At 42.2% G+C, this 14168-nt stretch overlaps 1 protein-coding gene across 1 annotated transcript in view; it reads right to left on the reverse strand.

Annotated features, from left to right (window-relative positions):
• The window catches only part of NBAS (NBAS subunit of NRZ tethering complex), a 277415-nt gene that overhangs the window by 17752 nt on the left and 245495 nt on the right, over window positions 1-14168 (reverse strand). The window contains exon 49 of the mRNA XM_010947343.3: window positions 3339-3478. Coding sequence (XP_010945645.2) covers window positions 3339-3478 — 140 coding nt within the window. The remainder of the gene's footprint in view (window positions 1-3338; window positions 3479-14168) is intronic.

Below are 14168 nucleotides of genomic sequence, written 5' to 3' on the forward strand. Positions count from 1 at the left end.
TTTTAATATAGACAAGAAACCCCCCTTTTTGACGTGAAATGCTTTTGGAAAACTGCAATCATAATCTAGATGATGTGTTTCTTCACGTCTATCTTGTGGAAGAGAGGACATCTTGCAGAGGGAAAGGAGCTGACCGTGGCATGGCCAAGACCCCAGCAGCACAGAGGCGGTGGGGCATGGGGTGTGAGGGGCACAGGCTGCTTGGAAGCCCAGCAGCTCGGACGCACCTTCTGGCTCCTTGACTTGCTACTGGGGTGACTCATGGAAGCTACTTAAAAGCTCTCATTTTAAGGTGTCTCAGAAGATGCTCACATCATCTTGACTCTTGCCCACAAGCACGGGGTCTGAGTAAGGAGTCGTTTTGTTTTCCTGTAAAAATCCGCACTCTCATTCTTGTTTTCCTGCGATCGTGTGTTTGAGTGTGTATCGAGGGTGTCTTTATAAAACGCTAACTCTTGAGTTTCTAAAGGTTGCAGCTTTATGGTTCTGGGGAGGCCACCCGACCTTTCTGGGCTTTGGTTCTTTTCACTCTGAAAAGGCAACGTACTGTCTTCCCCACAGGGGGCATCGTTTAATGAATGATGTGTAACTGTGAAGTGTACTCCCAGCACCTGACTTACTATTTACTTTCCGTACCTCCGAGACTGAAAGCGCACAAGCTTGCCTCTCGTGTCCCGCCTCTGGCTGCCACTTACCCTTATTTCAGACACACATCAGGATGTACATTTCAAGACCCAAGTTAAAGGTGTGCTCGTGCCCGGGTCCTGATCTTACCTACAGCATTTTAAAATCATTTTACTATTTATTAAGAGTGCTGTCTCATTAGCACGGCTCTGGATCCTAGACACTGAACCCCTCAGGATGGTCCTTCCCTTGAAAGAATTTCATTCCTTGCGCCTGTGAAGAGCATCAAGGGTAAGTGACATCAACACGGGAGCTCACAACACAGGCCTCTGGCGGAGCCTCTGTGTCTCAGCTCAGACAGACAGCCCGTGAGGACACAGAACACCGCTGATTTCAAGGCACAGACAAAGCTCGAGAGCGGCTGACGGAGGAGTCTCCGTAGCAAGGACGCGCCCTCTGTTTCCGTCTTTCAAGTCTGACTTCAGCTCTCCTGGGTTTTTCTCTAACGGGCCGCCTCCCTGCAGCAGAAACGTTGGTCAGCCAGCACCACGCACTCCAGGGTCTTGGAAAACAATGATCAAAATGCGTTTTCCACCAGCCAGCTGGGGTACACAGGAGGAAAACGTGCATCTTCTGTAAGTACAAATCCATTAAGCTTTCCATCCACGTTCCCACGAGGGACTAAAACTAAAAGTCTAAAGCTGGTGCTGGTGAATTAGCAGTCTTGTGGATCAAGCAAATTTCTGTTTTTAACTTTACTGTGTTGCCTGGCAACACTCAGTCACTGTCACACCACCCTTCCTCCTCCTCCCCGCCTCCTTTTTGGGTTGCTTTGGAAGCGCTGGAGTCAAGCACTGCACTGTCTGGCCAAAAACAAAGTACTCAGAAGTGCTTTTAAGAACCTGTGTTTAAATATCCCGTCATACATTCTCCTGTAAAACACAAATTGGGGCCAGGCAAGCAGCAGAAATGGACTTTATTTGACTTGCCCTCTGGTTAGCTCTTGGGTAGAGGAAGGAGACACAGCTGTAAGACGGATAAGTGGCCTGGCCATGCTTGGTTCTGATGCTAACGATTTCATAAAGGAGGTTTGTAAATTCCTCACACAGGTCAGCAATTTAAAGATTTCCCAGGAGACTCCAAAAGTAAGAATATACCTTTAAAAATGAGTATCTTTTTGTCTACCAACGCATTAAATGTTTTAAGTGCAATAAATGTTTTAAATGAAGCTGATTTTGCATCTTGTGGGTGAGTGATGTGAAATGGGCAGTGTTCTAAAAGTCAGAGAAAGCACAGAACCACAGTTTATGACACTAGAGGTGTCATGTTTTGAATCAGAAAAATTCTCGAGTCTAAGAGATGATCCATTTCGAGTGTATGAAGAAATCTACAATTCAGCCCTAATGATCTTCTGAAAAAGTGAAGCATCACTAACAATCTGACGAGGGGGCCCCTCATCTACTTCCCATTATGGTCACCTCGGAGCGTTCAGACACTGACGCTCGGACTCCCGTACGAGAGACGGACCCAACGAGCAAGCGAGCACTGTTTTTAACAAGCACCCCAGGTCCTGAGGCAGCGCTGCCGAGATAATTGGGAACCCAACGGAAATGCTGTTTCAAGGCGCTGTCACAAGTGAAGCTGAAGTCTTCATGATGTGAGAACTTGCACTGCAGAGTTTCAAACAGCAAAGGTAAGAGCCTGTTCTCAAAAGCTCCACGTCAGCATGCCATCTCTGCCCTCAACAATCAAGATCTAAGAAATGCTTCTTTCCTTTCTGAAAAGACTCGGTGGAAAAACTGCTTGGTTGGCTTCTGAAATCCCTAAGAATCTCATGCCAGGGTGAAGGTAAAGAGGCTTGTCCAGATGTTCCTGAGTGGTCCTACACTGCTCACGGAACTACTGATTTTCAGGAAAACATCCTTAACATCTCAGGTGTGGAGACGCGCACACAGCCGAGCGTGGGAAGACGGAGAGGAGGCCCGCCGGGCGTCTGGAAGAGGCGCAGGGGCTGCTGCTTTCTGTCAGCAAGGAGCAGCCGGTCCTGACAGACAGCATATGCGCTTGGAGGAGATCTGGCCACTCCTTCCAAAGGAATCCTTGGCTGACAAGCACAGGGATGGTCTGACCACTATCATGTAGCTCAGAGCTGCGGCCGCCAGCTGGGCAGGACATGGAGGAAACCACGTGGGCTGTGCAGGGAGCCAGCAGTGGTCAGAACTGTCTCCTCCACCTAACAGCCGAGTGAGGCCGAAGTTATTTCACTTCTGAGCTTCAATTTTTTCACCTATAAAATGTGCTAATGTTGCCTTTCCATGTAGATTTGTTGTGTGAACTGATAACATGGAAATTGCACCTAACACTGTGTGTTCTCAATAAATGGAATTATCCATTTACTCCACGTGGATTCTCAAGTGAGCACTGTCAGCCGTGTTAAGAGTCAAAAAATTTCCTGGTGAAAATACTGGCACAAAATTATCTTGTTGACACCATAAATCAGATATTCTTATCAAGCACTGTCTGTCTATTTTTAAAGAAAATTTTTGGGTTTAGTAGGGGCAAGGAGAAATAGAAACTGCAATACTTCAAGAAAAAATTTTAACTTCATCTAAAGGCTAAGACCGATTTTATATATATCTCTCACGGCTCTTCTGAAGGTACTGATTTTTAAAACCTGAAGTCAGACAGAAGAAATCTCCCGCGTTAATACTCACACATATTCGCGCTTCATAGGCGGCCACGCCTGCAAGAGCAAAACCAGGTGCTGAAACTCAGCGTCTCGCTGACTGGCGTCCAGGAGCTCCGCGAAGAGTGAGTGGCGCTTCTCCTCATCCTCCGTGTCAGTGACGCCCACCTGGAAGGCGAACACACACCTGAAACTGGCGGCCAAAGCCGTCTGGTTTACAGAGAAATTCAAATTGGACCATTTTGATGAAACACTCTCTTGGAAATCTTTACAATGTGTTAAGAGAGGATTTAACATCCCCCACCCCAAACCCTATCCCCCCAAAACACCTTCAAAAGCTGCTTTACCCAGTTTCAAACATTCATGTTAAAATTTTTTTAGAAAGCAATCACGGGAAGTTTCTTAATATTCTTTATCAAAATAAATTCAAACAAGTGGGTTTCCACAGAACTGGCTTACTGGCATGCAATGTATGTTATGTTAAAACATTGAATTGTCTCTAAATACCTACGTGCACAGGAGTTTTTATCCAAATGTAGTAGATGAATGCCTTATTAAAATTACCACAAAGAAGTATCCCTGTTTTACCTGTTTGAGAACAAAACGCTCAAGATATTAGACTCAAGAATAAAATAACACCTTGCAATTTGACAGAAAACTGACATAAATCTATCAGAATAATAATGTTTTCTTTTCTAAAATGTTTTCTTCTTCCATGTAAAGACAAATATGCAAATTAAATATAAATATAACGTTTTCAGGCACGTGTGTATTCATACACGCTAAATGTTTAAAAGGATACCAGTTCTGTAATTTAAAAGAAATACTAAATTGTCTCATGTGAAATTGCAATAGTTCACCATATTCAACATTTGCTAATATTTCTAGTTTAAATTATCCTAAATGCGTTGCAAATTTTCATTTTAGCATTACTACTGCTAAATCTTCTGTTGTCGAGAAAATTTCTCTAATTCAAAATTAAAGATTTTTATTACAGTACATCTGTCATGACTTTTTTTGGTATAAATCATAATCAAATAAAAGATCTGTTATTCACATCTCCATTTCTAATGCAAAAGAAAGTCTGTCAAATAAAGAATACTCATTTTTCCTCTCACTAAATGACCAAATGATACTTCTTACACATTGAGGCGGTCCTGAATCACATCTCTGACACCTCTGTAAATGAAAATATTTGCTATTTTAAGTTAGAATGCAGTTTTAAATATAAAAATAAGCCAAACGCTGCTTCTCCTGTTTCACAGGCTCTCTCAACACAGATGCTCTATGTCTGGGTATGTAAGACTCAGACGGTGATACCGTGGAAGGATGAGAATGGATGGTACCTGTGTGTCACCTGAGACTACTGTGGTTACTATGGGGAGTGCGCTCAGACAGTGACCAGTCAGATTGTTCAAACTCTGCCTTAAAGTGCCCCCTTCACCGTCATTCTTCCACAGAATAATAACCCACAAGCATTTTCTAGCTGTTGAAAAAATTTTGTAATACATTACGCCCATTGACCCTTACAACAGCTGTGTGGAGAACAGCACAGGTATTGTTAACCTCTCCTTACAGATGAAGAAACAGGCTTACCTATCCTAGTAACATGGTAAGCAAGCGGCAGAACCCATAGATAATTATACTCAGATCAGGATGTTCTGAAACTAGAGGGCTCAGTAAGATAGATGAGCTTTGAATTATTTAAATCAGTGGTCTAATTGGGAGTTTGGCAATATTTACTTGTGTATTTATAAAGAAATGTTGAAAAAAAAAAAGCTCTCAAACTCAAGACATACACCTGTCATTACATGACCTCACCACCCTGAACTCCTCCAGCCCCAGGGCCCTGCAGGCGCTCTGTGTCTTCATCACCCACACTTCCACCTCGGAAGCCTGGATCTGCTTCCTCTGTCTGGAACATTCTTTCCTCAGATACCTGCACGGCACATTCCCTTGTTCCCTTCAAGTCTCTCAAATGTCAACATATCAGAAAGCGCGCTGCGTTTAACTGCCCCACCTAAAGAAGTGGCCCCCTCCCCATCTACCTCCCTCACCTTGGTTTACTTTCCTTCTGAGCACTTACAAGGATGTGACATATTGCATATCTATTGGTGAAAACAGAGACCTTATGTGTTCACTGCTTTATCCCTGCGACTTAAAATCGATCACACTTGATATAGAGGAAATGCAGAGAACTTACTGAGTGAGTGAATGAACGAATGAGTGGATATACAAAAGAACGAATGAAGATATAATTATTTATAAAGTACTGTAGCACAGAATGATATTAAATATTCATGGAGTTACCATAAAGTTTCGGCTGTTCTTTCTTTTTAAATGAAGAAAGATGTAAGGTTTAAAAAAAGATCCCACCAAAAAAGAGACGACTGAAAAAGACCCGCAGGTGGCATGTTTGCTGACATTATGTCTCAACACATGATGATGCCTGTGGTTAGCTCTGTGGTTTCGGCCAAGTCCCTCTCTTTGAGTCTCATTTTCCTCATCTTAAAAATGGGCTCCAAAAGCCCCTGACATCTAGGAGGCTATAGGAGGCGCCTGGAGGTCTGAAGCAGGGGAGAGGGTCGGTATATGGCGGCTCTCTTCTTTTTGAGTTATAATCTGAGTTTTTACAGTTTATAGAGAAGGTTTTGTGCTAAAAAAGTTTTTAGAACAATTGAATGACAGGTCCCCTAACGATGCCAATATTCAAGTTTCCATAACTAGCTTTCGTGGAAGCGATGACAAGAAGTTTCTCCTTTATATGAAGTGCAGAGTCATACCATGAAAATGAAGAGATTAGGCAAAAGGGATTCATGTCTTCAATATCATTTATATTTCTTTCTTTTCAGAAACTAATAGCTTGTACATTTTTAGGACGTGAACTGTATCAAAAGGGAAGGAAAGAGAAAAGAAATTATAAATGAGACCTTTGTATGTTTGTTTTGTTTTTATATTCGTGTGCAAATATTAGATCCCATTTTTTAAAATGTGTTTGGTAATAAACTCCTTCATGTAACACCTTTCTCACATGTACGCAGACTTAAACAGGGTGGCTTTGCCAGGAAACATTTTCTTCTGAATCCTCACCCAGCATTTCAATTATTAGTCACTTACTTTTCAGAGCATTGAACACCATGTTCAAAATACAAATGTGAAAAATACAGTGACGTACACAATCACCTGTTTTGTGTACGCACACTTACATACTCCATTATGTTGTACAGGATTTCAAATCGTTATTACCTAGCTCTTAAGAAGGCAGGTTTAAATTCTATCACCGTAGATGCAAAAGCATTGCCTTCTGTGAGAAGAAAATGGGCCTAAAAATGGACTCAAGCACATGCTTTTTTAGCACATGATAAAGAATATACACTTTGCCAGACAATCATTATGTTCTCTGATATACAAGTGTTCATCTAAGATTGTGTCCACATATTAAAATACCTAAATTTATCGAAACTTACGAAGACTATAAGCTTATCTTGTTCATCATGTCCTATGAGGCTTTAAATATAAATTCTGGTAACCAAAACTCAAAATGAGTGAACTTAAATATATTTCATAAGAATATAAGTACAGAGAACTGACTTAAGTGTCCAAATACAGCTACAATATGAAATGACTGTAGAACGTATTTCAACATCAGGGAAAAACTAACAGTAGGTGGCTTTCAAATGCTCAGCGTACTTCATAAGGACTTCATAATGTACTTCAGAACATATTACACAAAAAGACTCTAAAATAAATGATAAAGGGAGATTCTATTAAATGCACAGCTTTCAAAATAGAGCTGATAAAGTAACAGAAAAATGTGTATTTTGGAGACATTACTGGACCTTTCTGAGGCCTAATTTCCTCTTCTGTAAGATGAAATACACATTTATATGGTGGTTGTGAATATTAAATAAAAGAATATGAATACAATAGCTAGTGGGAAGCTGGCACATGGCAGACACACAGCAAATGACAGGAGGCATTTATATCATCTACATAACATGCTATGTACAAAAAGCGGGAACCTGGATGTGTGCTATGATTTCTTCTAGTAAGAATTATGTCTATAAATTAAGCAGGATAGAAAAAGAAACATAGCTCTTTTAGGATAATGGAATCATGGGTTAATTTTTATCTTCTGAAAATCTCACTTGTGCAATAAATACAGTATTTGAAACGACTCTTAAGTATGCCTTCCACAGATCAGTGAAAATAAGCTTCAGAGAAATTACTTATTCCTACACCTTGTTTTCTTCTGTCCTTCCCCTCCTGTGAAAACAGAAGTAGCAGTGAGCTGGGGGTGCAAACGTTACCTGTTTTACAGGCACCATATAGCTGGTGCCGGTTCCACGCTGCCGCCACTAACTAAACATCACAGGACTTTAAAGGGCAAAATTCAAATGACTCAAACGGAAGAACACCTCTTTCCCTTTTGTCTCTGACAATGATGTTTCCCTCCTCATTGAATTGGGTGACATTCGCCCTTGCTGGAAGTCAATTTGTCAAGCTGCTGCAGCCTCCTTATCAGACACAGAGTCACTGTCCTTGAAAAAGTGGGCTGAGTCACTTATTCTCAGATGAGACTTTTAGCCTTAAACTCCTCTGTGGCTGCTCAAAGTGAACGTGCCTATCTTGAGCCGAGGCAGCGCTCCTGAGTTCTGCATCTCCCTATGCGCAATGATGGCAGCTTATTTCATCTTTAGGTATTTGTGAATGTGAATAGGTATTAATGCATATGAAAGTACTTCCTGAATAGAAAGAAATTGCCAACGTGTAGAGGATTATTATTGATATCAGTGCTGTTAATCACCATATTCCTATCTTCCATGTGAGCTTATGCGCTGCTAGGCTGGTTCTAAAAGGCTGGATGATGACACCTGATTTAAAGTTACCCAGGAACTGTGCAATTCTTTTCAGGGATACAGTAAAGTCAGACCGTGCTGTCTCCGTACACAGGGCTTCAAAATACAAAACCAACCAACCAACCAACCAAAATCCCTACTTCAGTAGATGTATAGAAATACAAAAAGGTGACAGGAATGGTCTCTAGTGGTCCTCTGTCTGTTACAGCTACTCCTTTGATAAGGTTTAAGGTGGCCAACAATACCTGTTGTGGCCACTGGATCTGGTGAAGATCTCTGGTGAAGGGAAGTCAAATTTCTAGAAGACCAAAAAGTCATAAGTTGTTGGACTTAGAAGCTGTCAGACTGCCCCACTGAACTAAGCAGTATTCAGACCAGTGCCTGGCACACAATAGGTACTCAAAACAGTATTATTACCATTCATTATGGTAATTATTATTATTAGACAAGAAAACATAAACAGAACATAAATTATGATCATATCCATTTCCGAGTATTTATAAATTTTATTAAATAGAAAATGTAAAGTTGTGGAAATAAGATTAAAGTTCAAATATGAAATGTGGGACAGCTAACCTTCTACCAGATTTTCCCATTTCAATGGCAGAGAACGACAGAATAAACGTAGCTACCGAGAGAATTTTATAAGCATCACATCTTGCACTGCTTGTAATAAAAGGAGAACGTGTTGTTGAGACAGCCTGAAGGGTCAAACCACCTTCCCTAGCCCATGGGGGAGGGATGCCTACCTGCCTCGGGAAGGGTGTTCTGATAAGAATGAGCACCTGAATTCTCTCCTACCTTTGCCTCTAGGTCCTGTGATGAGCCCAAACTTTTAGCCTCTGCTTCTCTCCTCAGGTGTATTAGGAAACTGAGCACCTAGCCGTGAACTGCTCAAGAATAAATGGTTCTCAGTCGCCACAGAAAGGCTCTCCTAGGGCAGAGCACACACACCCTTGGGATGGGGAGAATGCGATGAAAGAATTAAGTTCCCAGGGGCTTCCAGATGTTTGGAGTTGTACGTGGGGCACATAAACACACACACACACACAATCACACACACACGGAAGAGGCCAGCAACTGCAGTTAGGAACCATGTTTTACAGCTTCCTACTTATTTTATTGTATCTCTAAAGACAGAAATTACACAATAAAGCATTCTATGATCACTCTCCATAAGTGCTGTTGTGACTTCAATACATAATATATGCTTCCACATGGTTAAATATAATATTTAATGAAACACTTTTAAAATGAGACATACGATGGGGGAAAATTCTTTGTGTTAAAATAAGAGGAGGAAAGATTTTGGCTGACAATTTATTTTCTAGGACAAATAAGCCGTCATGCCACATGAGCCTCCACAAATACGTGTGTTTACTTTAAGGAGCTGCTATAGAAGCTAATTTTTATTAAGGCCGGGCTTTGGTTTTTAGTTAAAGTTGATAAAGTATTAATAGAGTAATTCATGGAGCCAGAAATGATTTCACTGTGGTATTTCAGTCTCAGACTGAATGCTGACCCTGCCACGTAACAGCTCTGTGACCACGTAAAAATAAGGTAATAATAGCTAACGTATCAGGTTACTTTGAGGATAATATAACTTAACAGAGAACAGTATACACACAGACACACACGCCCTTATAGGTGTCTAACCCAGAGTTAACACTGAGCCTCTACACTGTCTGCCAGTAATGGTAGTTCATTATTCTACATTTCTGCCACATTTTAGCACTGAGATACTGCAGAGATTTCTTAACTACTCTACTTCCTCATGTGCTGAATAGAATGATAAGATCACATCCGCCAAAGAGTTATTATAAGGTTAAAATGATATAATAGGGGGGAGGGTATAGCTCAAAAGCTAGAGCACATGCTTAGCATGCATGAGGTCCTGGGTTCAATCCCCAGCACCTCCTCCAAAAAATAAATAAACCCAATTATCTCCTCCCTTGCCAAAAGAAAACAGTTAAATAATACAGTTAAAAAACACACCAAAAATAAATAAATCTTCACTTAAAAAATGATATGATATACACACAAAGTCTAATGGTCAGTCCATAGAGGGCCCTAAAACACATGAAAACAGTACACGAGACATCTTCTCAGCTTAAGTGAAAACAGATTTCTGCTGTAATAGTCAGAGGTTTTATTTTTAATCTATTTTCTATTCCAGGTAGAAGTTACCCAGAGGGAGTTTTGCATTGCGGAAGAAAACGGTGGCCATTGAGTCCTATGGCCTTCTATATATCCTATATACAGGGTACCTACATAGCCTCGAAAATAAAAAGAAGAAGAATAAAACTATAATAAAACCCATATATTCAGCACAATCACAGGCCCAGAATGTCTGAGCTTCAAAATTTCAGAAGTGAAAAATAAAAAGCATCATGATCTCTCACATTCCATGTAAATGTTTCACATATTCAAAAGGTAGATCTATAATTGAAATAAATAACAGAGAAAACCATACAAATAGAAATAAGATGAACTTACCTGTACTATAAGTGAATAGTTACTCACACTGAAGGAGGTGTGTGTCTGTGTGTGTGTCTGGGGGGGGGGTAACCTTGAAAATATCATTATTTTTGAGTGCTATTACTCTAAGGCTAACAGAAAGAGCTCTACACAAATACCCTAGCTAGTAAGTGGGTTGGAATTTTAAATGTACTCTAGGATTAAGCAAATAAATAAATGCATTGTGGATAAGTTTCTCACTGACAGAGAAAAGAGTTTACAAATAAAGAAAGAGAGAAGACTAGAGTGAACTCTGTGGAAATGGGTGGACCTGGAGGTATCAATACAAACTCATGGTTTTTAAAATGATCATAGTTAAATATAAACATGGATGTGGACGTATGAGTGCTCTGTCCCCTGACACCACAGTATCAACGAGCAGACCTAGCCCTTAAGCCTTGGCTTCTAAATACCATTCTTTATTAAAAAGTCCAGGCTCCTTGAAGTCAGGGAGTGAATCCAGAGCCAGGCAAGGAAAGTGCAGGAGGAGTCTAGAACATCTGTGGTTCAAAACCTGATGGGAGGGCACAAGTCGAAGGATGCAGGAGAAAACTGGAAAGGAGCTCCCAACGGCCAAATCTGAGATAATTTGTGCAAAAAAACTAAAATGATGATAGTCACAGATTGCAACCACAGACAATCACTGAGCTTGTGGTGATATAAATAAATAAGTGAATAAATACATATAAAGGGAGGAGAACAAACGACAGAAAAATACCACTTGGTAAACACCACAGTGGTAATTATCCCAGGCAATAATCACCAATGCATGCTAAATTTAGCAGGTGAAAGTGTGATGAGAAACTGTTCACAACAACCTCAAAGTACCTCACCACAGATATTTATTAATCCCAAAGGGGAAAGTAATAATTTTGTGGAGAAGAAACACGGTTGACACCACCTCAATCAAGTGGTCAAAGCGAACATTACCGGTAAAGGAACACATCAAAACTGCGCGTCTCCTGAGATAACACACTTCAGGGGACATGCCGTCACTTCCATGGCATCCTCTCCAAAAACGCACAACTTGAACACATGAACAAAAATCGGACAAAGTCAAATTCAGTGACATTTTATAAAATAATTGGTGCTTTTTAAAAAAAAAAATGTCAAGGTCAAAAAGGAAAATGAAAAAGAATAAGGAACTATATCAGATTCAAGGACATTAAAGAGACAGGGTGTTAATGCAGTGTGTGACCTGGACTGGACATGGACCAGAAGAAAAATCACTGGGACAACTGACAAAATCCAAATTATGTCTAAATTAGAAAATGGTACTGCATCGATGTTAGCTGCGGTTATCTGAGATGGTAATATTCGCTGAATCTGCATGAAGAGTATACAAAATTCTTTGTATAACGTACATCGTTTTTATTTGTAAATTAAATCTAAAATTTTCAAAGTGAAAAGTTAAAAAAAATAAGCGAAGTTATGCCCAGCTACTCATATCCCCACCGCTCTCCAATATTAAACACCTGTGTTTTTCCCGCCTTTTCTCCCCCCTTCTTCGCCTCCTCCCTCGGATCCATCAAAAGCAGGAGCAGACACGCAGCACGTGGGGAGCACGACTGCTGAGGTTATCAGGCCTCTCAGCAAAGGCGCTCGGATGTAACTGTCCCACTGCCACCAAAGCCAACTGGGACCTGAGCCGACCCTGGGAGGACGGTGCCCTGCAATGGAGTCAAAGCCATCTCCATCCAGTGACATTCACTAAACTCAAGTTCACTTCCTAGAAGGGGTCTCTGAACTAAGACACATGTACGGTTGTGAAGAAAGTCTGCCTGTGTGAAGGGGATAAACAGGGCCTCCCTATCTCACCCCCTTGCCAAAAAAAAGTGCTCGTCAGAATTTAAACATACTACATACAGCCCTGACCTGGTGTCTCTCTCCACAAAGCCAGTTTCTCCTCCAGATTTCCCAGCTAGTTAAGGGGCACCACTTTCTCCCTAGTAACTTGCGCCCAAATCAGAGGGGGACCAACCCCCCCTCCACCTCAGCCGTCACCAGGGCACTGGTACCGGCCCCTCCAGCTCTCTTCTCCCCTCTTCTCTTCACAGCTGGTACGAAGTTCAGGGCCAAGTTCGGGGACCAGACCTTTGTCCCCTAACTGGTACCCCTCCGGTCCCCTGCGCACACAGAGGTCAGAGGGCTTCTCCTAAAGCCCAGATCTGATCACACTGCCCCTCGGGCATCTCTCTTGCCGGTGGCCTCAGCGCTGTCGGGGTAAAGCCCGAGCAGGACACTGGGGGCCACCGTCTGACCTGTGCTTCCCAGTTTCCTCTCTTCGTGGCTCTTGCCTTCACACCACGCGCCCAGCTGTGCTGAGCTCGGCTCCAGAATCACCTCAGAGCAGTCTTCCCCGCTGCCCCCCGACACAGCAGCTTCATGCACACCACGTGCAGACCCACCCACAGCCCCGGAGCACTCAGGCCCTGACTGCTTTGTTACTAAACCCATTGTTAACCAGATTGGAGTCCCCACACTGAGTCCTCTGCCAGGACGGGAGTTAGAGCTCTGCAGGTATGACTCCACTTGACCCTCACAATAGTTCTACGTTATTTCCACTTTATACACGAGGAAACGGAGGTTGTGTGAGGCTGCAGAGCAGTGAGTGGTGGAACTGGGATTTGAATGCAGGTCTCCGAGGTGAAGAGCCCAAATGCTTTACTACCAATTACCTTGTCTCTTCTTCTGTCTCCAGACTGCAGCTCAGTGAATGGTGCCTAATCTATGCTTGAAGAATCTTCAATGGCTATTTCACACTGTGTTCTGTTCAAACAACAGGTATGAGGCATGGCACCTTTCAGAATGTTTTAAGTAAGCAGCAGTTCACACGCACAATGCTATGTACTGAGGGAGTGACAGATGCTGTAAGATGAAGCCATGCTTTCTGTTCTCTGAACCAAACGCCTGATTTCTCAGGCCAAATCATGTTCAGTCCACATAGAGTGACAGCAGGAAGAGAAAAGGTGAGCATGTCATCCAATGCTGCCCAAAGGTTGTGCTGGATCTACTCCCCCGGCAAACAGGAGCAAGTGTGGTACAGGGCCAGGAACACAGGCTTCAGAATCACACAGGGCTGGGGGTGAACTCCAGTTCCATCATTCACAGGCTGGACAGTTCATGGGACCTCATCTTCTAGGTCATGTGACCTCATCTAAAACACAGACTCTGCACGTCTGTTTTAAAGTTTAATGCAGTGATGGGGACTTGGTACACATTCCACCTTCCCCTCTTCCCCCACTGATGCCAGTGACAAGAGGGCAGATCTTTAGAGGAAGAGGGACCTTCTCAAGGTCTCCAGCCATTTGCAGAACCCAGGGATATGGATGCTTGCTCCATTTTAATCATCGTTAAAAAAAAAAAGGCACACGGACCTCTTGCTCATATTTTGGACAAACATGCTTGTGACCTGTATGCCTCCCCATGAGAAGGAACTAGCTGGTCAGGAATGACTATCAGCAAAATACAGCAAATTAATA

This window comes from Camelus bactrianus, chromosome 15, assembly GCF_048773025.1.
Source record: "Camelus bactrianus isolate YW-2024 breed Bactrian camel chromosome 15, ASM4877302v1, whole genome shotgun sequence".
NCBI lineage: Eukaryota > Metazoa > Chordata > Mammalia > Artiodactyla > Camelidae > Camelus > Camelus bactrianus.